A 26,701-nucleotide genomic window follows, 5' to 3' on the forward strand; every position below is an offset into this window, starting at 1 on the left:
TTGATGGGCTTGATGAAGGCTTGCACGTATCATCACGCAGATGTTGTGAGATCAGCAGAGGCTAGTGCGGCCCAAAGACTAAAAGGTAGAGACTGGATATAGATCTCATACGAGTACAATACAAGGGAGAATACATATGAAAGGCAACAGGAAACGAGTAGAAGCCGAGTGAATAAACAGATCGAAAGAAGATCGGGGAGACAGAACAATCCACGTCGCATGCGACCACAACGCAACTACCACCAACAAGTAACCGAAGCCATAGCCAATTTACTTGGCAGCTGCGCTCGAATACTAGACATACGAGGACCGTTGAACACATATTACACCCATGAAGCGTAAGAGTAGGACAGACCTTGGTGACAGACTTGGTACCCTCGGAGATAGCGTGCTTCGAGAGTTCACCAGGGAGGATGAGGCGGACAGCGGTTTGGATTTCACGAGAAGAGATGGTAGACTTCTTGGAGTATGCGGCAAGCTTGGAAGCCTCGGTCGCGATACGCTCGAAGATATCAGAGACGAAGCTACGCGAGCGATAAGGTGGCGTATAAGAGACCCGACCGCCACATATTTGTTTACAAATAAAACGCACCTGTTCAGGATAGCCATAGCCTTGTTGGAGATACCAGTATCGGGGTGCACTTGCTTGAGCACTAAATTTTCGTATAAGGGTCGTCGAAGGCGTTAGTCGATAAGCTTTAGACAGCAATACATGCAAAGTGAAGACGAAACGATACGCACCCTTGTAGATGTAAGAAGAGTAGGTCTCCTTGCGGACCTTGCGCCTCTTCTTCTTCTCGCCAGGCTCCCCGGTGGAGGCAGCGGTTTTAGAGGTCTTCTTCGCGGCCTTGGTGCCCTCAGTCGACTTGGCTGGAGCCTTGGAAGCAGTAGAAGCAGGGGCCTTGCCGGCAGTGGAAGCGGGTTTGGGTGCCATTGTATGAGGTTAGAGAGTTGGGCGAGTTAGGTGGGTAGGTCGAGAGGACGGGCAAGGAAGAAGGTCGAGGTAGCGGTGAGAGAGGGATGGAACGCTTGCGCCCGAGAAGGGGGCCCTTATATAGAGGCGCGCCGGACTCGAAGGGCTTGTTTATGCACTCACGTGATCTTGTTTACTGCCTTCGATCGCAGCGTGACGCGCCTCCGAAAACATATAAGTAGCCGCCACTCTCACTCGCAAACGCCCACCGTCTCTCTTCACCCATCCACTACCACCGTCCCCCGCCTATCTCACTCTCAACCCTTCTCTACTATTCCAATGTCTTCTCACGGCAAAGTTGGCGGCAAGTCCAAGTCCGGAGGCAAGGCTTCTGGCGGAGAGTCCAAGTCCCAATCTCGCTCGGCCAAGGCTGGCTTGCAGTTCCCTGTTGGTCGTGTCCACAGGCTGTTGAAGAGGGGCAACTACGCTCAGCGTGTTGGTGCAGGTGCTCCAGGTGCGTCATTGCTCACTGTCATCTAGTCTGCCCACCTTTCTGGGTGGGTTCGGTACCCTACTCCAAGTTGCTGATTCGTCAATCAATTTTCACTGATAGTCTATCTCGCCGCCGTCCTCGAATACCTTGCTGCCGAAATTCTTGAGCTTGCTGGCAACGCAGCACGAGACAACAAGAAGCAGCGCATCGTTCCTCGCCACTTGCAGCTTGCCATCCGTAACGATGAAGAGTGCGTCTTCTTCCACTCAAACACTGTTGTCCATCGTCTAATCTTCTGTTACAATTATTCAATCAGGCTGAACAGGCTTCTTGGTGACGTCGTTATCTCGCAAGGTGGTGTTGTACCCTTCATCAACCCTGAGGTGCGTTGTGCTTCTTTCCATTACTGCTCGTCGCTCACTTTCTTACCTTCATATCTTTAGCTCCTCCCCAACAAGACAGCGAAGGGCAAGAAGGGCGAGTCACAGGAGGTCTAATCATCTCACATCCATCTTCTTTCGTGATATGTTCTGGTTTTGTCTGTTGGATGTATTGTGATCTGTATTTCTATCCTATTTTATCTCCATCGTTATCCTCTGCACACCTTTGCCCTGTCTGGTCTTGAGAAGCCTCAGATTGCTCATTGGTAGCAATCCTCAAGGTCTTGACTTGTACCTCCAAGGTATGTGCCCTCGTCAGCATATTGTCCCTGGTCGTTATGGTTGAACTTGGTACAACTTCAAATAATTCTGACCCGTACGCATCAGTGGTAACATTGGGTCTTCCCATGGCCTAGCTCCGGGTTGGACTCCCGGCATCCTTCCAAGTTGCATTTTGATTCACTGTCTAATAAGCTGGGTACTTGGACTCATTAGTCAGTCAGCGCTTTCACGTGGACGCACCGGGAAAGGCGAAAAGGCTGTAAGTTTCTCGACATAAGGCAGTATAATCATAAATAGCCTGCACTCTTGTGGCGTTCAACGTGTCCTTTCAAAAGATCAATCGTGTCTTACGGGTCGTCTCGAAATCCAGATGAGGACCTCTGTCTATAGAGGGCATGGACGCCCATCGATCCGGACAAAATTTGGATGTTTGGTGGTGGAAGGCCGTCCGTAGGACGGACAAATGTTGGCGCTTTTGGGGATAGGCCGTCTGCCAGTCCGGACAAAAACCCGCCAAGGCTATGTGTTTCGGTCCACCACCGGCATCGGGTCTTGCATCAGCATCAATAAGGATCAACAATGGGGATATCGAATGGGTGAGCTCTTACAAGTACGTCAGGATCATCCTCCGCAGTACCGCCCCCAACATCTTCACTTACTTCCTTCCTTCCTTCCTTCCTTCCTTCCGAGAACTACACATCGAGGGCGCTGGCTGCCCAACGAGTCGCGAACGTCACTCTCGCATGCGAATCCGTACTGGGGAGCCTTCCGCCGAAGGAAGGCTGCATCTTGTACAAGGCTCACTGATAGATCCCCTCGTCACCGACAACCTTGCCCTCTATGGACAGGGGTCCTTCCAGACGCTGACTGAAAGATGGATGAAGACAATCAACCGTGCATCTTTACTAGAGATCTTACGGACGCACTTTGCCGCGCTCAAGGAACACGTTCACTGCCCTCGGCGGCATCTGCCACTTTGAGCTGTTTCTTTTGTTCAACTTCTATAGAGTCACCGCTTTGTGCTCCCTAGATACATAAGACCATATGCCTCTTTACAAGGTACTCTCTTGTCTCCGGCTGGCCATCACTGCCTACACTCTCGTACTTGTCATCTGCTTGGCTCTGAGTCCTACTTCAGCGCTAATCTTGACAGCTCCGACTCGAACGTCGCAACGACAGCTGCAGAAATGGATTCTGAAACGATACGATATTGGGACCGAGTGATTGACAAGGATCCGGTGCGCGTAGTGGCTGCGATTCGCGATCGAGTTCAAAAACTGGTTCGTACATAGGATTTCTTTTGTCGACTTGCTTTAGCTTACTGTTTCCAATTATTTGTCGGCACTTTTCTGTGTCTACAGTCTTTCCCATACTTTTTGCTGCGATCCGTAACTCAGGCTGCTATGGCGCCTGCTGGAGCCGGGCATCAATGGCGAGGTCTGGTCCGAGCGGGTATCATCGAAGCTCTTTGTGAGGGCTTGCTCGTGGCACCCGAGAATCCACCCATGTCAGTCGGACTGGACAAGGTAAATGGAAATTTTATTATACTGTTGTCTGGTCTAACAACCCTACAGCAGTGTTCAGCATTTTATCCCTATATCAACATTTTGGAATGCTGGGATAAAAGTCATCTCGACGGTCCCGATCGTGAGCGGTATCTGGCCGCTATGAGACAATATTGGAGCAGAATTGTGCAGCGTGCAAGTCAATTCAACTGTCTCGATTTTACCGGACACTAACATCTGCCGGTTCAGGTCTGGGACAAGCCAGGATCCTCATTAGACAGGCGGCGTTTCGACGAACGCAAAGGATTCTGCCATCTTATAAAGGACTTGCACATGATGGATGAAACATTCACGCAGTACGTAACTGGTCATATTTTGCTTTTTATCATCGTTCGAAAATTCACGATGGCCCAGCATTTTCTTTACGCCGGGAGATCTTACTGTATCCGTGATCAGTCGGTTCATGACAGCCTGCACGCGAGCTGATGAGCTCAATGATTGCATTGTTGTTCTAGTCGGCACCCTTGAAGCCAATACACAGCAGGTACGAGATGCTGGCCAGCAACCTCCCGGGATTCTTGGTCGCATCCTGCGTGGAACAGGGTCTTGGGACGCTTTGTTGCTCAGGTACACAAGTTGTGTCTCATCTTCTGTGTCGCTCGTGTCAGACCTCGGCATAGGTCTACTACATTTTCTTCTCCGGAATATGCGAGAGGACTTAACGCCAGATATGGGCTTTTTCAGCGCCCTGATACAGTCCCAGACCCTATTCACCCAGTTGATCGCGTCCCTCGCTCCAGATGGCGAAATTCGTTCTCCGTTACACGGTCGATACCCACCCGGCGGATGGCAGAAATATCTTATACAGGTTACGGCACTGTTGGAAACTTGCTCGGATATAATCCTCAACAAAGTCGAGGACAAATTGGCGAAGGCGCAGTACACTGTAGGCTTTGTGCGGACCTGCATGAACACGAATCTCCTCGAGGTATTGGAAACTCTACTCAGACGTGAAAGAGGGGACGTCGCATTTATATGTAGGTCTCCTCAGTCTACCTGAATTTGGTCTATACTGATATGACGGATCGAAATCTCAACGCTAGATTGTGTTTCTGGTTTCATCCAAAATTTGACGATACTCGTCCTCGACGTACCATCCGTAATACCCTTGGTCCGTCCACACATGCCCCGCCCTCGCTTAATGCGAGAATATCTGGATATCATGTTTTCGCCCAACGACATCTTTAGAGCGCGTGCCCCAGCTGGATCTGACAGCCTGGAACCCAGCAGGGCTCTATTTCTCTTAGCAGTAAGCCGCGCGTCGACCGTATGGATGGCGATGGATGCACTAGACTACACGTGCCAGATCACTGGACAGTGCATGCGACGAGGATGTACGAGACGGAGGGTATCCCGCTGCAAGGCCTGCAAAACCACAGAGTACTGCGATATTCAGTGTCAACGCCTGTACGTTTCGATTTTCACTGTTTTTCCTCGTTCTTGGAATGAATGTGAAATTTATCGCTGTTATACCTAGGGATTGGCAAGAGCATAGATGGGTTTGTGGATACTCGAATTGTTCGGACCTAATAGAAGTGCATCCCGAAGGTAAAGCTGAGAAGCCGGACGCTCTGCCAAAGAGATTCCCCTTTCGATTTGGAGAGGTCGAGCCGTTAAAGATTGAAGAACTTATGGAAGTGTCGGCCTAATATGAAGTGAGTTGATGACAGTCTCGTTCGATTGCACGGAAAGACACTGACCTGGCTACTTTCTCCCTCGACTTCATATAAAGCATACATAGTGTATAATGTGAATTTCGAAGGACCCGACGTTGTTTGTTTAGCGGCAGAGATGACTTAGCTCGTTGACTCCCTTATGTCGTGACAATGATTCAATCGCTATGAGTCGTATTCCAGACCGATGAGACAGGGCGCCGGTCTTGTACGACGCAAAGAAATACGAAGCTCGTTTCATTCGGAGGTAGTCAAGACTAGCACTGGCATTGACATTAGCTAACCGGCTAATACCACCATACCGCTTGTCCAAACCGGAAGGGGAATCTCTCCGGTGGTGAAAGGTCAGAGGCGCAATGTCTCTCAACAGGTCTCCCTCCAGGAACATCCCGAAACCCACAGATCATCCGGTGTTCTGGCCAATCTCTGCAACAAAAGGTCCAAGTTAAACTCTGTCATTGTTCTCATGCAGACCGACACACAAATGATGAAAAACGCACTGATTCTGACATGCCACACTGCAGTATTCTGCCATCTGACAGTCTTTACATCTTGCACGACGTCGGTTCGCGCACCCTCTACGCATGCACCGACGGTTCACATGGCATCGACGATGGAGAGCATCTAAGAAGATCCATCCTGCTCGTGTTGCCCGTGCCGGCTCATGACTATCCTGATAGTCTTGGCGAAATTGTAGATCCTGACCGAATTCTACTTCCAATAATGCTCGCAAGAGAAGAGGACGCGGGAGTCGGCGGCGAATGGATGGTAGCACGGATGGGGCTTCCCCAATGCGGTAGTAAAACTCCTTCACGAGATCTGAGATTATGTCTTGAAAGAAATGTTGAGCCCATGGCGACTTCTGTTGAAATGATATCTGCTCACCAGGTGCATCTTTGATTATCTCGCGATGATGAACGAGTACACGCTCGAAAGCTTCGAATAAACCCGCATGGCAGCAAGTCTCCATGAATGCCTTTGTTTCGCGGGAGGTCGCTCCTCTGTCACCTAGTCGATCCATACACACCAGAGTAAGCTGCATGCTGTCCATGAACAGCGAATCTATCTCTTCGCCAGGTTGTATTGAGCCGGTGTCTTCATCATACGTAAATCTTGAAAACAGGGCGGAGAACAATGTTTTCGAATGAACCAGTGCATCGAGGAATTCTCTATCAGGACGTGGGCCCCAGCGCGTTCGTCTGCAAATTATCCAGAGCAGGCCGATGCCTTCAAGCAACATATCGATGGGAAGCACTTCAACCATGGTGGCAAAGCGGTCCATGAACAAAACGAAGGACCGGTTGGGAACTCCGCACACCAGGCGCTCTAACATGTCCGGAGCTCTTTCGTCTGCTCGTCCATTAGGCAGGCCGACAAGCTTCGTTAGGCAGATTGAACAGAACTTGAAGTCCAATGGGTCCCGAGAGCGCATGAGAAAATATGATATGAGCGAGACGGTCCGATCATCTGGTGCGTTTACGATTCTGGAGGTCCATCAATAGAAAGCATAGTTTTATGGAGGACGGTCACAGACCTTGAGAATTCGGAGTCTTCTCCGATGAAACGAAGTATCAAGTTCACAAAGACCATACGCTGATTGAGGGGCACGTTGATCTTCAGGAGAAGTTCTTCCCATAGCTAGGGTCAAATCCAGGCAACACAATTGTTTTAAGTCGGTTGGCACGGAGGAGGGAGTCAGTAGTGAGGTAGCACCCACTCACACGGATTGTGAGCCTTGTCCAGAACTCCTTCATGCTGACAAAGCCGTCCTTCAAGATAGTAGGCTCGTAAGCATCTGGGGCCCTGCTGAACCCGAACACTAATGGCAGTATAAAGAAAAAGAACGTTCCTGGCGACTGGTATCATCTGGTCAGCGGGCCTGAGAGCATATGTGCGCAGAGGCTTACATCGTTCTCGCCGGGACGTAGGTGTGAACTGTAAGGTGCGTGGAGGGCACATTCACAAAGCTCTTGGACAATGCCTGCTTGCACAAGACGAGGCCATGGCGAGCCTGGTACGCTTTCGGCAGTGTCTGAAACAGCAAAAGTAACTGCAGCAAGTGCCTATAAAGTCGAAACCCACGAGCTGTTAGTATCCTTGAGACAATATCATATCGGTGCGTCTAGTATGCGACTGGCCTCCAGACTCTGGCCAACAGGAGTGCGTTCTCTTGAATCCCGGAAATGTGTGACAACACGAGCTGGGTTCTGGTCGATGACGCGTCTCCAGTAGGATATAGCCGAATAACTCATCGTCGTGGATGTGTCGCGAATGGGTATAAGGAACAGGAGCAAGCTAGGATAGAATCTTTGAGAGGAGCGGCGTGTATTTCCTTTCCTTTCCAGTTCGGACGGACCTCGCCGAAGCGTTCTAACACTTGCCGGCTATAGCCGGTGACTGTGGCGGGGTTCACGTTCAACGTTCAAGGCTCGCCGCTCATACGCTTTTGTAGTTCAGACCTATAGGATCGGAAGACAGTCGTTCCCTTGCGAGTTCACCCAAGCAAAGAGTAAACAGCTCAGGTGGATTCTATCGTAAATAAGAGGATACAAACAAAGAGACATCCATAATATATCATGTCGAATACATATGCAACTTCATCACGAATTCTTTAACACTTCAGGCGCCGTAAACGCGATGGTTCTTCTCGTCAGCGAAGGCGGCACCGCTGAATCCTCACTCGACCTCGCGAGATCAAAGTCTTGCTGCGTCGTCGGACTTTCCGTTCTATAATCTACATCTAGTTGAAACCCGGGCATGATGGACATCTCGTCGGACTCCCGGGGTGTTGCTGCTCCAGATACCGGACGAGACGATCGTGGGGAGTACGTGCCATCACCAGTGATCGTGGGGTCAGATTTTGGATGTGTCCATATTCGTACGCCACCATCGTGGCTTCCAGTGGCGAAGATGAAAGGGTCAGCGACGGGGTTCCAGGCAATGCACGTCAAGTCACCACCCAGAGCCTGTGAGCGAATATGATGTAACAATGACCCGGATTCGCGATCCCAAACGTGGATGTCGCCAGCTATGCACATCACAGAGTACGTGGATGTCAGAATGCACTGTTTACAGAATGAAGGTGATGTACTAACCTTTACCGGCGCATAGTACGAGTTGATCGTCCTTTCCACCAAAGTAACTGTGTCCAGCGAAGTCCACGGGGTACTTCGGGAAGTATGTATGTCGAAGGGACAGTCGTGTCGTAGAGTTTGGGACCGAATTATCGTTTTGGGTTTGTCTACTCCGATCTTTGACGGTTTCCAGTTTCCATAGTTGTGGTGGTGCCTATTAAAAAATTATTATATACAACGAGCTACATGCGGAATGACAAAGGGAGCGAACCTGATACTCGTAGCTGACGAGAGCGAATTGACCGTTGCGTGCTAAAGTAATATCTCGAATGTCATGTAAGACTGGTACTTGGCTATTGCTGGTGATTAGAGGTGTAGTACTCCGGGAAACAGAATGAAAGCTTACTTTTCGATCTCCTTTTTGTCTAGGTTATACGCTGATAGACTGAGGGTAAGCCATAGATCCTGCCAGCATTGAAAGAGAATACGAACAAATGATCTGCTTCTCAGCCTGACATTTGCTGGGTTGTAAGCCATCTAACGATGACTGCAGCGTACCAACACCCAGCAGGCGCTGTCCATCTGGTGTGACCGTGACATCGTGGATAGTCAGGCGGTCGAAATGATATGTATCTAACACCTTTCCGGTCAGATCCTGTTAACCAAGGTCACGTCATAGTCAGCGAAAGCGGCAAGAGCGGCAAGCCGAAGTTCGTACTAGTTTGACGACATCGCCACCTTCCACTGACATGAATGCTAGGAGCGAAGCAAAGTCAGCCGTGCGAACTCTTCACGTGAAATAGAAAAAAGTACCTTCACCGCCTGGCATCCAACATATGGACTGTACAGATCGATGACGGTCGATCGTCTTCGTACACACTCCCGACTGAACAAAAAAAGACAGTTCAATAATAACACAACCGACGACTCACTGAAATGAACATACCACAGTCCAAACTTTGATGGCCCGAGTCAGCTTGGTGAGAAGCATGTTGCCGCTCGGCGACCTAGACATCCAGCTATAAGCGAGATGGCAGAGGAAAAGATGAGCGGAGAGCGAACCATGCAACTTGACTGACAAAGCCTTGGGGATGTGCAAGTGTTCGATGTGGCGTGAATGGATCCTAAGTGGGTGGTTAGATGAATACACCGACATGATGAATTCGGATGAATACCATACTCCCACATTGAAAATGACGGATGTTCTATCCCAACTACGGAAGCGAACCCGTCAACACTTTATATATATATCAAGCAACGCAAAGCAGCTCACCTAGATGTCGCCAAAAACTTCCCATCCGGCGAGAACTGTAAATGCCTAACCAACGCCGAATGCGCCGCCAAATCCTGCGTCGTCTCCATCACCCTCAACTTCGGCACCAGACTCGCCACCCTCGAGCTCCTTACCGGCAAATGGCTCGTCATCCTCCTCTCCTTTCTCCGCACATACCCGTCCGAGCCCGACGCGGAGTTCGACATCGTCCTCTGGTGTCTCGAGTCTAGCCCGCTGGCACCGGTCATAGTGCGCATCATCATGACGTTTCGAACGGCGTTGGCGAACCGAGTGCGACCCGGGCTCATAGGTGTAGCAGGAGGACTGGACGGACCGGGGCTGGGTGACTTTTCGGATACGAATTCGAGGGTGGAGGAGATGGTGGGCGAGGTCGGCGAAGTGGGTGATTTGGGATCGAAGGTGAGGCTCGTATTTCCGCCCAGTGTGGTGGTGAATTGTGTGGTTCCGGAACCGCGGCGACTGCGCATAGAGTTCAAGACGGGGTCGGGTACGTGTCCTGCGCTGGGCAGAGAGGTCTCGGATGCGGTCATGGTGAGGTTTGGTGAGGATGATGACCGGGAGAAGAGATTAGCGACGGCTGAACGCGTTGTGAGGGCTCCGTCTCGCGTTTGATGGGCTAATGTGATGAGGGAGTAGGATATCTTAGAATAGACAGTGAGGAGGATGGTATACAACCACGAGAACGGGGGCATAGTGGTGAATCTCTCCCATATGTCGTCGAGGGAATCTTGCAGCCACTTCTGACCCTTGTGGCGACTAAAAATCCATCGTTCGGAGGCGAACCAGACGGACACGGCTGCCAGGCCGAAGCTACTGCAAGCGGTAAATACGGTCGTAATAGTACAGACGACAGGGTTCTGCACGACATCGATCAGCCATCTTCCTCTACCGAAAGCGTAGTGTAGAACTTACCTGTCCGGAAGAATACGAGAATAGGACGAGTCCCACTGAGAAACAAGCGACGGATAGGACCAGAAAGACCAGTGGCGAGCGCTTGATCCAAATGAGAACCCACCAGGGGACGCGGTGTCCAGGAGACCGACTGTGATAAAGCATTAGCTGCTGCATCTGTCAGCTTACACTATGTACGTACTACATGGCCTGTTTCCAGGTCAATCCCAGCAAACTATTGACGGCAGCCGCGATACTGAAAACCATCGATGTGAACCAGAAGGCCTAATGAGAGTTAGTCCCGCCTCAGACGCGCCCACGAGATTTCCACATACATTGACGAGGTCTTGCCTGTGAAATCAATCAACATTACACCTTTAGTCTCTCGGTCAAGAACCTGGAATGGAGTGGATTGAATGTGTACAAGGGTTCGCCGACGGAGGCATACGAGAATTGGAGCGTCGTGGCTGTGACGGCTGAGAAGAATGTGGCGACTGTCGATAGGTTGAGCAGGTTGCTGGCCCCGTGTTTTTGTGCAAATCGGATGGTCGGAACGCCTGTTATGTGGTATGAGCGAGCTACTTCATTGCCCACGGAGTGTGCGGTAAACGTACCAATCTCAATAAACATAGACAATGATGTTGTGATGGAATCGATGTGGTCCCCGATCTCTGAAGATAAATCGTGAAGATATCGTTGAACTGCAGGATACCGAAATTGTCCTGCAAAGCACAACGTGAATATCGCTTGGCGCAGAAACAGCCTTTGCGAACGAGCAGACCTTCATACGCCTTCAAACATGATGCCCAATACTTCCATACGACGTCAGTTTTTTTTGGAGAAAGGCAAATAAACCCCTTGGAATCGTCATACCTTCAAGTCGCCCTCAAACGCCACAATAGACGCATTCACCGCCTCATCCGTAAACTCCGGAAACTCATTCAAGCAATGCAAAAACGTGATCACATCATGCGCCAGCTTCCCAATCTGCGTCGGAAACTCCTCAGGGTCCAACTTATCGAACACCATCGGTCTCCGCACATGTGGCGGCGCCTTACTCTTCCTCCTCGTGTGTCTGTGGGGGATCGCACCGTTCTTCATGCTGAGCGCATCCTTCTGTTGATGCGAGATTTTGCGAGGGAAGAGGTCGGCTGCGTTTTCGCGGAAGAGGTAGGAGATTTGGGTGAGGCGCTCGCGGAGGTGGAAGGCGGAGGAGAGGATGCCGACGGAGCTGCCTAGTTGGCGAGCGGCGTTGGAGAAGTTTCGGAGCTGCGGATGTGTGGTAAGAGCGAGCTACGCGTGTAAGATAGTGTTCAGAAGCGGTATACGGACCTCTTTGTCCAACGTGTTGATTTTTCTGAGCCCCAATTGAACGCGTGAATATCCTCATTCTGTCCAAATCCAGAAGAGGAAACTCGAAAGACACACCTCTGAAACCGATGAAAAGCTTCCGCACCAACTTTTTGCAAGTGCTCGTCGACAGTCGCTGCCCAACCTGATATCAACACCAAGCACACCTCCTTCGATGTCCAAGACAATTGGCAGTGGCACTTACGGACGTCATGATCTCCCTCAAAGTTTGGTTGTTGATTCGCTTCTACGGAAGCAAAATGAAACCGCACACCGATCGGACCCAAGCCAACCATAACGGAAACAACAAAGCAGCAGCAAGACGCACCATGTGTCCCATCCACCAACGAATCCTCCCTACTCAGCTCCTGCAGCGCATCCAACAACGTCAACAACGTCTGTCTCCTCTTCGCGTTCGTGTTCGTCGCGACCGGCGGGGCAGTCACTGGGTCGTCCGGTGCCGCCGTTACGTCGTTTGGGTACGCGGCTGTTTCTACTCGAACACCTCCAAGAATGAACACAATCTGTATGGGTGTCCGTGAGGGTTGAAGCACTCACCGCGCGGCATAATAATTTCTTGATAATCTCCTCTAATTCGTTAGGTTGTGTGCGTATCGGCAAGTCGTTCACAAAGTCGTACAGCGTCTAAATACCCGGCGTTCGTCGTTATTGATGGTGGCAGTCGAAGAATTTTGATCCGTGCTGCGTTCTATCTAAGCATAGACCAGCGCTGGCCAATCAACTCAAGTCCTCTTAATCTCCCAAGTAGATGCACAAAAGAAAGCGAAAGGAACAAAGATGAGCGTGCCGCAGATGATAGAAGTTCAAGTTGAAGAGTCGTGAGCGCGAAACTATAGATTAGCTATAAGAAGGTCTCCGAAGAAAACGAGGCAATTGAGGCGAGGCGAGGCGAGGAGTGCCAGTGCGTGGCGGGGTCTTGCCAATGGGCTGCTGTAAAGGACAAAAGGGGTCGCAAGTACGTTACGGCGAGCAAGGCCGACGATAGCTTTGGCGATCACACCTCGACTCGACACTCCTGCTACTGCTACTAAACGCGCGGCACGGACACGGACATTGACGAGTCCCTGTTGACGTTGATTGTCCGACTCCGGTGCGTGGATTTCGAATTTGTGCGACAATTACGTCCGAGTCCTTAGCGCCGCCGCGAGGCTTTCCAGAAAATGCCGACGGTCTCGAATCGGTAAGTATCTCGGAGGCAAGGGGGAGCTGAGGAGAGCATCGTACGGGGGCATGCAGTGGAAGTGAAGTGAGGATGAGGAGCGGTGGGACGATTGTCAAGGCCACCGGCACAGGATCGACTCGGAAATAGGTTTCATTCCAAGCGAGGGGGAGGACAAATGCAATTATAAGTAACAGCAACAGCGTGTACATTCTACACAACATATGGCAAGCAGGCAAAGCAGCAGTCTCGATCTCATCTCATCTCATCGCTATGACGCCTGTAGCAATGGCATGACGGAACACAGCGACATAATTAAATAATTTAGCATGCAATTGTTTACGAGCCCTCCGAGAGTGCAAGTCGAGTCAGCCGGACCTGGAGAAATGAACGAAAAAAAACAAACAAAAAATCGATAATTTAGATGCATACACACTCTTTCCCTTTCACATCCCCACTGGCACCTTCGACTCTCACTCCCCTTCCGACCCAATAATCCCCTTCGGCACCTTCTTCAACTCAATCTCCATCACCTTCTTCACATCATCCAACGACATATCTCCCGAAGCCTTCACCAATATGCTCAGCTCCTCGTGCCCGTCCACCGACGGTCGCTGGCTTATGGCCTTCGCGACGGGTCCGGATGTCGCTGTGAACATGGAGCGGGAGGCGGTCGTGGGGTTTCGGGCGAGGTATTCGTCGAGGGGGAGCATGGAGACGCGACGTTGGAGGAATTCGAGGAGGCGGAGTCGGAGGGCTGTGGTCAAAACGAGACGGGATGAGAGGCGGCGGGGTGAGTATGGTCAGAGAGAGAAAGGGTAACATAACGATGGAACGTACGATACGGATTGGCTTTGATTGAGGACTGTTTGAAGACCGTGAGTAAGCGTGCACGACGGGTAGGAGTGGGTATATTGATCTTCTACTCACCCATAGATGTGCTGGCGCCTGCCAAGGGTCCTCCGGGTGCTTAGCGTTGTGTTCGTTCAGTTGTTCCAATATACGGTGTAGCATGGCCATGAACGAGTATGTCGACCGGTCCTCCATTTCACCCCAGTCGAAAAAGGAAACCGTGAGCCAGTTCAGCGTGCGCTCTACACCGCACGAAATATAAAAATTAGTAAAATATCTCGGGGACGAGATACGAAAGGAACATACCCTTGACCGACCAGTCCAACATCCAAACCCCACATAAAATCGAATGCTCCGGAATAAACGCATTCGTCCGTTTCGTATTAAACGCGATCCTACACGAGCCTTACTTAACGTTGTCCGACAAAGCGATCAAATGACTAAGAACACGCACCATTCCTCCGCGGTCTTGTCCACAGACCTCTCCTTCGTCCACTCCGGCTTCGACTTATCCCGCCTCGCTCGTGCGCGCGCCCAGGTGAGTGCGACGAAGGGTTTATGATGCGGGGACATTGGTGGGTCGCGGAAGAGGTTGCGTGCTGTGAAGCCCATGGAGATGATTTTGCGTTCGATGTCTTCGTACGTGCTTAGGCCTTTTCTCAAAAAAAAAAAAATCACGATTGATGAATTTGTGAGCAACGCAGAGGGTCGATGAGACTGACCTGGCGAGTGTTCGAGAACCTGGCCATTGTGTCAGTCGGTGGCTGCTTATATGTTGAAGGGACTGAAGAGGAGGAGACTGACCTCTGGGATAGCCAGTTTCGCGAGTTGATGCTCTTTCCAGAAATTATTGATCACTTCCAGGAGTTCCGGGAGTTCCGGACGGCCTTGCACGTCCTGCGGGAGCTCCCAAACCGCCATCTCCATATCTCTCGCTCCAAGGCTGCATATGAGGTTTATTAGCAGGGGTAAGAAGAAGAAGAAGACTGGCAAAACAAGAACACGAACCTGACATGGGACAGCTTGCACGTCTTTCTGTTCTCTTGGAAGAGTTCCTTGCATCGCCACTTGCCGATACCTAATCTCGTTGAGCCCCCGCCACAGTTCGAGCACCTAAAAGGGAAGCGAGATCGGTGTTCAGAATCACAGTTCAGCGTCCCGCGGGGGGCGAGTTGGCGAAAGAGCGGACGGGAATGTGTATGCCAGCGTACATACCGTTTATATTTCTGCGAGCAGGGCACACAAATAACCTAAACACGACCACGACATCCGTGAGAACACTTGCAAGTGTACACTTCAAGCCGAGGGAAGTCAACCCTGCGGTGCCAGGGCTTCGTCCACACAACCGTGGACCAGGTCGCCTTTCCAGAATAAATAGGTAGAGTATAAAGGACGCGAAGAGGCATACCTCGACCGTGAAGCTCAGTTGGCCCCTATTCTTCGCCAAAAATCCGCCCTGACCCCTAACCCTTGTGCAGACGCTGCACGTCGTCGGCAACGTCGTGTCCTCCACCTGATTCGTCCTCTTCCTGCTCGCCGTCCGCGGGAACACCGAGACGCAGTCGCTGCATTCGAAGTGCATCTGGTAGGGTACGTCGAGCTCGGTGCGGTTCCCTCGGAGGATGAGTTTGACCATGACTTTGGAGCAGTGGCGACATTTCGCGTCGTGTTCTTCGACGATTAGGGCCTCTTTCTTGGGCTTCGTTTTCGCGCTTTTACGGGGCGTGGATGTGGATGTTTTGGGTGTCGTCGTCGAGGCAGAGGCGGCAGCAGGAGGTGAGTCGGAAGGAGCGTCGGGTGTGCTCGCGGGCGAAGCGCTCGTCGTAGCGCCCATGGGGGAGATCGCTGAGGACGGGAACAAGTCGAATATACTGCCGAGGGATTGCGACTGCGACTGCGGGGTGAATGCGGTGGGTAGGGTGGGTAAAGAGGACGATGAGGCGGGTGGGGAGATTTGATTCTGAGCGGGATGGGCATGGGGATGCATCCCCAGCTGTGCCAATGCGAGCTCTGCCTCCCGTTGCTTTCGAAGTTCCTCCTCCGTCCGCCGTCGTTCCTCAGCGATCGAGAGCTCTAGCTCTCTGATCCGACGTGTCTCTCGCAGGACCTCGAGTTGGATGGAGGCATCTGAGCCACTGCTCTTGTATTGTTGGTGCGTCTGCTCTGTAGGACCTGCATCGTGTTGAGCTAACGATCCAGGAAAACCCGCATGCCCATTTACGGAGGGGTCAGAGTGGGGAGCGCCCTCGAGGAAACGCATGACGTCCGTGGGGTCGAGAGAAGAGGGAGTCGAGTATGTCGAAGTCCATGAGGGATCATGATGTTGACTCTGCTGGATAATAGCGGGATTGTTGTCGAGGTTTGTTGTTTCTCCCGGCTGCGAAGGAAGGAGAGACTGCCAGTGGTCGTAGTTGAGGTTGACGTCGGGCTCGGGATGGGTGTGGGATTGCGGCCGTTGGTTCGTGTTGAAGGATTGCTGAGAATAGTAGTCGAAGTGGTTCATTGTAACAGCGGCCGGCCAGGGGTCGTAGTGCACGCGCACGGGCTCGGGCTGCACGGCAAGGTAGTAGTGTTTTGGTCAAGGACGTAGTAGCCTTCGAAGGGTAAAGGTTGTAGGCTGCAGACAAAGGCCACGATGAGTTTCAAAATTCAAGTCATCCGACGACTTCCTTCATCCTCTACTCTGACCACCGTACACACGGCCGTCCCTGCCCGGCGGTACTTGCAACGCAAGCGCATCATGCCGATCATACCGTAAATCTTTGTCTTCCCCGACGTTGTTCACCGCGGCGAACGACTCATATCAAGCATGGCCTTTTCGTACAGAAAATAAAAAGGTTTTTGTGCTATTTTCTAAGTCGGGTGATCCGAATTTCGCTCACCGAGTTGGTGTAAAAGCGCGCGCTTTGCTAAGTATGACACGTTCTTCCAGCTCACCTTTGGAAATATGATGAGATTACAGTCGTTTGCATGTCATTCTGGAACCGCGGCGCGAGAACAGTTGTTTGGTCTGAACAAATACGTGACTGTCGGCCACCGGCCCGGATGTGTATCCCTGCAAGACGACTGGGCTCACTCAGTCCTTCCCTCAACCAACGTCCACACTATCCATACTGATACACACCATTCTATTTTGTGTTAATCTTCACACACAATCACCTGCTGCTTGACCTCTCCAATTCATCCTACGCCTGCTAGGGACATACACTGGGTAAATCGGCTGGACGATATATTGGGCCACCCTTCCTCTTCGATCGCAGTCTCAACCGACAATTCCGCTTCGTTACTATCATCCTAACAGTCCCAGGCAACGCAAAATTGGCGACACGAGGAGCAGCCTCAATGGTCGCCAACGCTGTGTGGTAGAAGATGTGAATGCATAGGAGGGATGTTCGTGCGCTAGAACTTGGGTTGACGAGAGGGACATGATACGTGGGTACGTTGCCCTTTGTGTGGGAGTGAGCGGCGAGATGTTGAAACAAACGTGAGCGGGGGAAGGACTCTGAGAGGAGTGTAGCCGTGTCCCTCCGCTGAGGTTGTTTCAGCTCTGGTTCATATCCTCGGGTGCGTTTCTTGCTTTTGGAGCACAGCAACTTCCCTTCCTCCTAGCTGTACCGACCAACACTGCTCTCAATCTCTACTCGCCAAGTTAACCCTCCAAACAAGCTTGTCAAAGCCGAATCACCAACATATGTTCCTAATGTAACACGGGCAAAGATCTGCTCTTCTCCAGCTATATCTCCGTCCCATTCAGTCTCGAGGAAAGTTCTCGTTCGTGTCGAGATAACACTCCTGTTTGTTGACTTCGAGAGCTTCCCATCTGTCTGCCTCTCTTCTCTCTCGTGTACCCGCGTTCATTCCGTGCACAGTTGCCGTCTGTACTTGATTCTTTGACTCGATTTCTGTCATGCGAGGATATGCTGTGCGTCCGAAAACATCTGCCCCGCCGTAGTGTTTTATGTAGAAATATATTCCTCTTATCGTTCCTCATCTCTGAGTCATCCTCACAAGTTCTCAACCCGCAAGCACTATGATTGCAAGGCAAGTAGAAACATGAATGCTCGAGCATGGCAGTCACTTCAAACAACGCGCCACTGTGGCGCCCAGTGACCTACCGTGACTGTTTGGTCAGACCAAACAACATTTCTCGCGAGGCGAATCCAGAATGACATGCAAACGACTGTAGGAGGCTTCTGAAGCTTCTCAATCAATTAAATCCAAGGATATACCTTGTTGCTAACAAAGCCGGTCTACTACGAAGCATCCTGGCAGCGTTGAAATGGACGCGGCCAGGGGGCACAGCGCTGCGACTCACCGGGCCGCTGGATTCCGGCCCTGCACTGCACTGGCTGCCGTACCTGTTCTGTTCCTCCAAACACCGATACCCTTTGCTCTCGCCCCCCTTTTTCGTTCCCGAAATTCACGCTGATACTGGGCTTTGTTACTGCCCACTCTTTCTCTAATTTCTTTTCATGGCGACATTGACGAGGGTGAAGAGCGAGTCTCCTCACCACGATCAGCCATCTACGTTATCGGGCACTATCCCCGCTCCGTTCTCTCTCGAGGAACGCGCTCGAATCCTCGGCCAGCACACTTCCGAAGGACAACATGAACCACAAACCTCGTTCCGAGAGGATGCGCAAACGACAGTCGAAGATCAGCCGCTCGCATCGTCCAGCAGCACGACTCAAGTCAGTCTCGCTTCCTCGCTCTCCTCTACCCAATTAAACATTCAGACCCCCATATTCCAAAGGACGTGATCCCCTCGATAGCGTACGTACAAAATTCGGCCCTCATGACGCTCAACGACCTACTCTCTTCCTCACCCGAATGGCGCACCATCGTCCCAGACCGCCGACACTCCGTCCCCGCTCACGCGAGCTCGTCAAAGTCCAAGTCTGCCCCACTCGACTCGATACAGCCCAAAGCCGCGCTCGAGACCCTGCTTTCTAACCTGCGCAGTCGCGAGATGGAGGGTGGTGATGGTGGCGGAGAGATGGTGGAATCACGGATGCCGACGGATGAGGCCGGTATGCTATACGAACTCCAACACCGAATCGATACCCTCGTTCCGTCCCTCTCAGCCGAGAACGCAGAACTCGCCGTAACACTAACATCCCTCCTATCCCACCTAAACCGCCTGTCCGCCATCGACCTCTCACCCACATCGTCTCCACCCCCATCATCGGGATCATTCCACGACTCTGATTTCTCGGCTGATGTGTTCGACACGCTTTCGAGACAACTGAGCGACTTTCAATTCCAGAGACTTGCTGCTCAAAGAACTGATGTGCCCGAAGAAGGTCTGCCGCCTGTCGTTGCTGTGGAGAAGGCGCTGTTGTGGACGAGGGTGGACGAGAATCTCGAGACTGTGCTTAGGCTTTGCAGGCAGCGGACGGAGGGTATTCCTCGTCAGGATTATCTACCCCCGCAGTACGATATCGGAGACTACGAACTCGATTCGGAGGGTCCGCCGGAGTACGACTATGGGAGTGCGATAGCATATCAGGAGAAAGAGAAGGTACAGGCATCGTCTTCGACGGCGCCGCCACAGCAGGACTCGAACACGAAAGATTTGAGCGAGAAGATGCGGTTGGATTTGGACGCGGTTACGATGGCTATCGATCGGCTGTATCTCGTCGCTCCGCAACTGCATAATCAACGCGTCGAATTACGGTCGTCGAAGCGGGAGGAGCTGGAGAGAGCGGCGAGGTCTGCGGGGCCTTCGTCGCATGATTTGCAGAAGAGGAAGGAGAGGGAGTTGGACGACTTGCTTGGGAAGATCGGAAAGGCGTCGGAGAGGAAACTCGTGAATCAGACGGTTGTGCTGGAGGGTGGGATGAAGATGCAGATGGAGAGGGCCCGTCAGCGAGACGTGCAGAAGGTACTTTGATTATTCCTCCCATCGAAGGATGATATCAATCTCTGTACTGACCACTGCAATAGCGCCAAGAATTCGTAGAGAAGCTCATGGAACACTCCGCCGGTGGTCGTCTGAACTCACAAGACGCAACATTCACCCTCCCGAAAGTCAAAGACCCACACGCCCTCCTCACCCTCCCAGAATTCATCCGCGAATCCGTCCCCAAGTCGATGGAAGCCCCTCCCGATCCACAACAGATGATGACTCTCCCCGAATTCGTGCGAGATTCGCAGCCGAGTACGAGTAGCAGCAGTCCGCCTTCGTCAGCAGTGCCCGAGCGTCTGTCTCGTCGCAAGTCGAGCAAAGGCCTCCGGAGCAGGAGTATGTCTGCGCCAGCTCTAAATTGGTTGAGGCCACGGACGTCTTCTGAAGCTACCCGGCCAAAGTCCAACCACCAGAGTCGACCCACATCCAGTTCATCACGGCCAACAGGTACGTATCTCCGCTGCTGAAACCAAATGAAACCGTCGTTTTTGACCTTGTGTTCCCGTAGAGCTGGACGTCGTCTATGTTGCAGAGCACCACGACAACCTTCACCATATCCTCGCATTCCTGACCGTCTCCGGTACAACCCCCGGTGTCCCCCTCGAAGCCGAAGTCCTCGACTCTTCACCACCCCGCCTCATCCTCCGCTCTTCTTCCACCATCTCACCTCCCCTGTCTCTCCCTGCCCACTGCCCACCCGGTCCACGCGAAGTCAGAGCCCACGAAACACACTACGAAATCAAACTCTCCACCGCCGCCACCGTCCACACCCCTACCACCCCCTCCGCCTCCGCCCCCTCTTCCCTCCCCCTCATCGACGCAACCCAACTCCTCTCCACCTCCCCCACCTCCTTCATCTGCGCCTCCTGCTCGCTCCCGCTCGTCCAAAGCGCGAAAATAACGCGGTACGACGACCTCCCGAGCGAACATTGGGGCGAACTCGTCGATGCGTGGATGTGTCATGCGGATCAGGGGTTGAACGAGCAGGTCGCGAGGCATGCGAAGGGGGGCTTTTGGCCGGAGAGGGGGCAGGCGCTTGTTGGGGGGAGTTATATACTTTTTGAGGAAGGTGCGGTGATGAGGAGTAATTTGTGGACGGCGGGGAATGTTAAGGTACGTAGATTTCTCCTCCTTTCGTTTCTTCCACGACTTTCTCTACATCTTGGATTTCTGGTTACGACTACGCTACACAACGAGTGGCGCACGGACGAAAAGAAGGCCGGCGTTGGGTTTCCTACCAACGGCCGTTCGTCCACCTTCGTCAGACCGTCCTCGAGCCCTTACCAGAGCCCGTAGCAGGTTCTGTTCGGTGTTCTTGGGGACGTTTGTCTGACGAAGTGTTGGGCGACGGCAAGCTCTGCTTCTGGCTGATACAAAGTGTCCAAGATTGATTGGAGGAGAGGGTGTCTCGGCATCTCTACTACTCTGGTGTCTCGTCTAACAACTCTCGTGCTGCTGAGGTACACGTCTGCGGGAGCTACGCGCGAGGAAACAGATTTACTTTTCGGGTTTCGTTTTCGTTTTCGTTTATACTTTCACGTTTCGGTTCCGGCTTTGTTATGATTTAGTTTTCGTTTCGAAGATGTGCGCGTGAGCTGACTTGGATCTGTTTGTGGGTGTGGCTTTAGCATGAAGAAGACTGGAAGTCCGTGCGATGCATATGTGGATCGTATGCCGGGCGCTGTCAGGACTACACGAACACGGAGGGCGAGAAAGTCGTCGTGTACAGGCTCGTCAAGTATGCTATCCGGCCTGTAAGCCTTTCGGCCGAGTACGTCTCGTTTTCCACCCATGCCTTACGTCTCATCTTCCTCCCGTGCTTTACCATCCATGTCCATCTGAAGTTGACTTTGGCTATGATCTTGGTAATAGGTTGAAACGTATACCGCTATCTGCGTTCATCGTAGAAGATATGATGGAGTATGTGCAGGCGCATGCGACATATCGGTTCTACGTCGTGGATGAGGAAGAGGAAAAGCCAAGATTACTCGTTCGTGTTTCTCGCGCTTTCTTCTGATTTGTTTCATATAATAGTACTAAGTATACCGGTAATGATTGTAGGTGTGGCTCTTCAAACCGAATATCCGACTCTCCTATCTCGCTCCTTCGTCATATTCCATTCCTAGGAGGGGGACCATCCAGGCTGCGAAAGTCCTCTTCAAGATATTGGGTCCAAGTCCTAGTTCACTTGATATATCTACGTGCGTTCTGTGTCTTGTTTCTTTCGTCTTTGTGTTTTGTCATTTGTAACATCGCTGAAACGAAACCTACGTGTTCATAAACTAGTGTCTTGGAGGAATTCCCCGGATTTCCACAAGCAGAGCAGTTGCTATATCCCATGGAAGTCTGCCGGAGGCTCGCGATTGTTCTCCGGGAGAGCAATAAGTGTTATCCAGAGCCGATGAGGACGATGACGGGGCTTGATGTTGGGTGGTTGCTTCGCGCGTGAAGTCTTGGGAATCTGTACTGGGTACGGTCGTCCTTCTTGACGTTGGATCCCTCGTTTGTCGTGCACCTTTTTTTGCCCTTTCCTTTGGTTGACGGTTAGACGGAGGGGTATACGTATAATTCGGTAGAAAATATGCAGTATACAGTGTTGCTCTCAGAGTCTGATCCAGCTTCCCTCCTTATCGATTCCTTCCCCTGGACCTATACCGCCTGACCTTTGAATTCGCCGTACACTCTACAACTCATTGTTCTTTCCCCTTTTTCTTGTCACATCTAGGTATTTATCACAATTTCTTATGTCTGCTTGCTCACTTTTACTTCCTCTGAACCTCCCCGTGCTAACGGTGCCAGACGGGGGAGAGTGATTTCCGAACGTTGCATCTTCAAGTGATGGTGGCTGACGAGCGTGCAGGTCGCGAGGTAGATGTATCCGCACTTCGCCTATGCGCACAGCCCATCGTTCTTGTTTGCTCAACTCTTTTATCTCTTTTAGGGTTAGGCTGCGAGACGATTGGACGGCGTGCCCAACAGAAATACTAGCATGGCTTGATGGTGTCGATGTCGCGCATCAACTAACTGTGCTCTGCCCTCATTCGTCCCCCAACTACCTCAGTGATGCGATTCGAGGTTCTGGTCCGTGATGCGGCCTCTATTTTGTGCTATATGCATGCTTAGGGCCGTACACCCCTACTCGCACCAAGTGCATGGTGACCACATATATAAACGCTCGGGTTAAAAATAGTTATCGGTGCACGCTTGCGACGAATTTAAGCACTGTTGTGGCTGTTCCGCCCCTACGATCGACATGATGCACTGGCTCACTTTGTTTGTGGAGGGGCAATTGAAGTTTTGTCGCACTTGACCTTTAGTGTACTCCTCCGTTTGATGCATCACCTTATTCTCTTCACTATCGAATGGAATCCTGTGCAGATAGTTTGGGCCATATAAACTGAAGGATGAGACTGGCTGGATAATTCGCCAACATGGTTCGCTCACTTTTAGGTCTTGCATTCCTCGGTCTCCCCCTTGGCTCCCTTGCAGTCACTCTCAGCGGGAACTATGCTCCAACTTACATCCAGGTGCGTCCTGCTCTCCCGTTGCCTCTGACACGAATGTTTCTGATGTGGCGGTCAATTATAGTGCCCGTCAGGGGAGAGTTATCTGCGCCCCGCGTCCGCAGGGCTCTCGACAGAAGAAGCCACTTGGCTTGCAAAGCGCAAAGAAAATGTCGTCGAGGGGCTCGCGTCCTACCTCACCACCGTCGGTATCCAGGGCTTTGACGTGAATGGATACATTTCCGCTTTGAACAGCACGAAGGAGGCGATTCCTACGATAGGTTTCACCTTGTCTGGTGGTGGAACGTCAGTCCTTTTTTGGATTCTCTTTCTGTGAGGGACCCGAGGCTCATAACTTGCATTGTTCAACCAGGCGAGCGGAGTCCTCTGCTTACGGTATGCTTCGCGCATTCGATGGTAGAACTTCGCAATCAGTGAGTTATCGTACGGGTGGACTTTTGCAGGCGACCACGTACATCTCAGGACGTAAGTCATACAACCCTTCCTTATCCTCCCTTGCCAATATGAATTACATGTTGAACTCTTTGACCCGAGAAGTTAGTGGGGGCGCGACTTCCTTGGGAATGGTGGCTATGTCCGATTATCTGGACATGGACAGCAGTCTGCAAGATGGCCTACTGCTAGGCAATTATTCCACGTCTGACTTCGATGTCATTGCCTACAAAGCCGAACAAGGCTTCAACATCACCATCTCTGACATCTTTGCCGTCGTGCGTTACCTTTTACTATTTTGTTCTTCCCGCCGGCAGGCTGTTTAATGGGCGTCATCTCCCTTTTCGTCCACTATTTTTAGGCCAATGGCATTAACGCGTTGCGGGTGCCGTCGAACCTATCCGTGGACCCTCTTTCTCGGTTATGGAGCGACATTCCCTCTTTCGCCAACTTCTCCCAAGGCAAAAGCCCAATGACGATATTGATGCTCAACGAGGTCATTCCTGCTGGCTTGCCTGGTTCCAACTCCTTCGCAGGGGCCTTGATACCGGCGGACAATGCGAACACGAACGGTACCATCTATGAGCTCACGCCATTCGAGGTCAGTTTACCGATGACCATAACTCTGTCAGCTCATTTCTCACGTACTTGTCTGCAACAGTTTGGGAGCTGGCAAGGACGCGCACAGGCCTTCATCAAGACTCAGTATATCGGCACAACGTTTGCTAATGGGCAGCCTGTCAACGATACTACTTGTGTGCAAGGCTTCGACACGGCAGCCTTTATGGTCGGATCTGCCGACGCCGCTATGAACATCTGTACGTGCCATTCATCTCTATTCATTATGCTGTTAGTCTACGTAGCATCGCTGACATCGAGTAACTGCTACAGGGTATACCGAGGCCCAATCGAATGGAACGGTAGGACAATTCGCCAAGCGAGACACCGTGAAGGCGCCATACCCGCCAAACGAGGACAAAATCGAGCAGGAGAGGGTGGAAGCGCAGACCGGGGTAGAAGAGTCCAATCTGGGATATTTCTTGGAGCTTCTGGGAAATCAAACCCTCGAACAGAGCGTCTGTTAGTAACCACTCTTTTCTGACCTTTCCTCTCGAATCGTGTGGCTGATTCTTCCGCGAGTAGACGGATTGTGGCCTAACCCGTTCGCTGGTCTCAATGAGTCCGACGTGAACCTTCAAAAGCAAGGATTCCTTTACCTCGTCGATGGATCCGAGTACGGGCAGGTCAGTTATCGTCGGATCCCCTCTTGAGCTATTTTCTGACTCGACGACGGCACTTGCTGGTCATGAACATAGGAGAACCCCATTGTTCCTCAGATTCAGGCAGCCCGCTCCTCGGACTTCTTGGTAGTGAACGATGCCGGTGGAACCGACTTGAGCGTAAGTCTTCAGTGAGATGCAGAAGTATGTGTTCCATAGACTAACGAATGTCGTTGTTTATTAGAGCGGATGGTCGAACGGTACGACTTTCATCAACACCGCCAAATGGTACGCTCTTTGAATCAGACTTGATGTCTCTCGCACCTGCTTACTTTCCGAAAACGACAAATAGGGCGAAGGCACAAAACCTTTCGTTCCCCACAGTCCCCAGCACCAATACCATGCTGAACCTCAACCATACTCTCTTCCCCACGTTTTATGGTTGCTACGAAGAGGATGTTCCTCTCGTTCTGTGCGTCGATCAGCTCATCGGTGGTCTACTTCCTCCTGACGATGTTCCATTACCCAGGTACGCCGCCGACGCTCCGTACACAGAGTACTCGAACATCACTGCTCTTGGCGAGTAAGTTGTGCCTCTCCCTTCAAGTCGTGGTCTAAATATACTGATCTGCAACATATCTCCAAAAGCCTTGACAGCACTCAGTACACAAGGCTCTGGAACAACAGCATCTCCCTGTACAGTCAGATTGATTCTCCCAACGCCAACGCGACGACAGACTGGCCAACCTGCATTGCATGTGGTGCGATCTACCGCTCACTGCAACGACTGAATGCGACGATCCCAGAAGTGTGCGGGGCGTGCTTCGAGGAACATTGTTGGGGCGGCGAGGTCGACGACAGTCAACCAGGCTTCTTGGCTCCTGCACCTCTTCTCAACCCGAGTTTGACATTTGCGGAGTGGAACACGTCATTCTACGGCAACAGTACGGACTAGAGCCATTATAAGGAAAGTGGCTACGCATTTTTCTGTTAATCTTTTGGTGTTCGTCCGCATCTTATTCTTCACTACTATATCCTCCACTGCTATACCACGAATTAATTCTTCTCTATGGACATGCGCATTGGGACACACATTGGCACTCGCGCGCTCATAATTTATGGTTACCACGATCCTGTTAAAGCATTTAATCTCTTCTGATGTTCGAATACTGGTAGAACAGTAGGCTGTGGTGATGACCGCTGATGGCAGCGTGCCACTCGTGTGGCGAGACTGGGTCGGAAGAGTAGGGAAGAGTCCGGCACTTAGTCAGCGTCGTGCTTCGCAGACTCGTGAGTTTTTTCTGTTCATCGGCGACCTCCATTCACTGCATCACCAGGGATATGTGTTGTCTCGTCTGCCATTCTTTATCCCCGTTTTTTTTTACGCTTTGACGCAGGATCTTCTTGAGCTTTGCTCGGTCATGCGAAGTGATAGTGGGCCACAACGCATGTGTAGGCCATGAACAGCAGTCTTGACTATCATGATCATATACTATTCTGCTCGCGGAGCCGAACGTCCACTCGCTTTCCATGGCCAATCTTCATAAACGGTCCTCCTGCTTGATCGATATTTCTGGCCTGCTATTCCGCGGCTTTTGTATGGGCTGGATGCTCGAGTTCACCGCTGGGTGCACATCTCGGCATGCCTACCTGAAACATGCTTTCTGATG

General features: G+C 51.6%; 8 protein-coding genes across 8 annotated transcripts; 4 read left to right on the forward strand and 4 right to left on the reverse strand.

Moving 5' to 3' along the window:
* Positions 1-42: 42 nt before the first annotated feature.
* On the reverse strand, positions 43-1,016 carry STEHIDRAFT_94037 (histone-fold-containing protein). Its single transcript, XM_007301851.1, has 4 exons — positions 742-1,016; positions 593-653; positions 356-524; positions 43-294 (listed from the first exon to the last, which is right to left on the reverse strand). The coding sequence occupies exons 1-4, from the start codon at positions 932-934 to the stop codon at positions 271-273; spliced, it is 447 nt and encodes a 148-aa protein (XP_007301913.1). The 5' UTR covers positions 935-1,016; the 3' UTR covers positions 43-270.
* A 220-nt stretch (positions 1,017-1,236) lies between these two features.
* Positions 1,237-2,014, forward strand: STEHIDRAFT_94039 (histone-fold-containing protein). Its single transcript, XM_007301852.1, has 4 exons — positions 1,237-1,427; positions 1,527-1,656; positions 1,723-1,789; positions 1,850-2,014. Exons 1-4 carry the CDS (start codon positions 1,253-1,255, stop codon positions 1,901-1,903), a joined length of 426 nt encoding a protein of 141 aa, XP_007301914.1. The 5' UTR covers positions 1,237-1,252; the 3' UTR covers positions 1,904-2,014.
* Positions 2,015-2,589: 575 nt separating this feature from the next.
* Positions 2,590-5,282, forward strand: STEHIDRAFT_109287 (uncharacterized protein; the record flags this gene model as incomplete). The annotated part of the gene is made up of 9 exons (XM_007301853.1): positions 2,590-2,678; positions 3,207-3,306; positions 3,430-3,594; positions 3,653-3,715; positions 3,823-3,929; positions 3,988-4,117; positions 4,442-4,610; positions 4,677-5,040; positions 5,111-5,282. 9 exons carry the CDS (start codon positions 2,590-2,592, stop codon positions 5,280-5,282), a joined length of 1,359 nt encoding a protein of 452 aa, XP_007301915.1.
* Positions 5,283-5,550: 268 nt separating this feature from the next.
* On the reverse strand, positions 5,551-7,527 carry STEHIDRAFT_138112 (uncharacterized protein). Its single transcript, XM_007301854.1, has 7 exons — positions 7,445-7,527; positions 7,214-7,369; positions 7,028-7,162; positions 6,841-6,944; positions 6,192-6,790; positions 5,807-6,137; positions 5,551-5,732 (listed from the first exon to the last, which is right to left on the reverse strand). The coding sequence occupies exons 3-7, from the start codon at positions 7,058-7,060 to the stop codon at positions 5,594-5,596; spliced, it is 1,206 nt and encodes a 401-aa protein (XP_007301916.1). The 5' UTR covers positions 7,061-7,162; positions 7,214-7,369; positions 7,445-7,527; the 3' UTR covers positions 5,551-5,593.
* A 301-nt stretch (positions 7,528-7,828) lies between these two features.
* On the reverse strand, positions 7,829-12,975 carry STEHIDRAFT_145775 (WD40 repeat-like protein). The gene is made up of 23 exons (XM_007301855.1): positions 12,474-12,975; positions 12,244-12,408; positions 12,121-12,162; positions 11,994-12,051; positions 11,898-11,922; positions 11,439-11,834; positions 11,347-11,377; positions 11,180-11,287; positions 10,990-11,122; positions 10,901-10,916; positions 10,768-10,850; positions 10,587-10,716; positions 9,654-10,531; positions 9,561-9,594; positions 9,443-9,504; positions 9,327-9,387; positions 9,194-9,266; positions 9,099-9,136; positions 8,873-9,035; positions 8,787-8,817; positions 8,652-8,733; positions 8,402-8,594; positions 7,829-8,334 (listed from the first exon to the last, which is right to left on the reverse strand). Exons 1-23 carry the CDS (start codon positions 12,481-12,483, stop codon positions 7,907-7,909), a joined length of 3,240 nt encoding a protein of 1,079 aa, XP_007301917.1. The 5' UTR covers positions 12,484-12,975; the 3' UTR covers positions 7,829-7,906.
* A 289-nt stretch (positions 12,976-13,264) lies between these two features.
* STEHIDRAFT_119761 (uncharacterized protein) lies at positions 13,265-16,751 on the reverse strand. The gene is made up of 10 exons (XM_007301856.1): positions 15,356-16,751; positions 15,163-15,197; positions 14,956-15,060; positions 14,752-14,890; positions 14,670-14,688; positions 14,402-14,600; positions 14,254-14,342; positions 14,026-14,189; positions 13,936-13,960; positions 13,265-13,852 (listed from the first exon to the last, which is right to left on the reverse strand). Exons 1-10 carry the CDS (start codon positions 16,448-16,450, stop codon positions 13,569-13,571), a joined length of 2,154 nt encoding a protein of 717 aa, XP_007301918.1. The 5' UTR covers positions 16,451-16,751; the 3' UTR covers positions 13,265-13,568.
* A 1,583-nt stretch (positions 16,752-18,334) lies between these two features.
* Positions 18,335-22,615, forward strand: STEHIDRAFT_75839 (uncharacterized protein). The gene is made up of 8 exons (XM_007301547.1): positions 18,335-18,638; positions 18,701-19,831; positions 19,894-20,302; positions 20,364-20,968; positions 21,484-21,626; positions 21,728-21,845; positions 21,917-22,056; positions 22,142-22,615. The coding sequence occupies exons 1-8, from the start codon at positions 18,420-18,422 to the stop codon at positions 22,302-22,304; spliced, it is 2,928 nt and encodes a 975-aa protein (XP_007301609.1). The 5' UTR covers positions 18,335-18,419; the 3' UTR covers positions 22,305-22,615.
* A 671-nt stretch (positions 22,616-23,286) lies between these two features.
* On the forward strand, positions 23,287-26,259 carry STEHIDRAFT_166934 (FabD/lysophospholipase-like protein; the record flags this gene model as incomplete). The annotated part of the gene is made up of 13 exons (XM_007301857.1): positions 23,287-23,382; positions 23,444-23,664; positions 23,732-23,844; positions 23,917-24,089; positions 24,173-24,412; positions 24,473-24,629; positions 24,703-24,891; positions 24,955-25,055; positions 25,128-25,211; positions 25,276-25,319; positions 25,384-25,503; positions 25,561-25,614; positions 25,680-26,259. 13 exons carry the CDS (start codon positions 23,287-23,289, stop codon positions 25,984-25,986), a joined length of 1,899 nt encoding a protein of 632 aa, XP_007301919.1. The 3' UTR covers positions 25,987-26,259.
* Positions 26,260-26,701: the final 442 nt, after the last annotated feature.

The sequence above is a fragment of the Stereum hirsutum genome (genome assembly GCF_000264905.1).
Source record: "Stereum hirsutum FP-91666 SS1 unplaced genomic scaffold STEHIscaffold_4, whole genome shotgun sequence".
NCBI classification, from domain to species: Eukaryota; Fungi; Basidiomycota; class Agaricomycetes; order Russulales; family Stereaceae; genus Stereum; species Stereum hirsutum.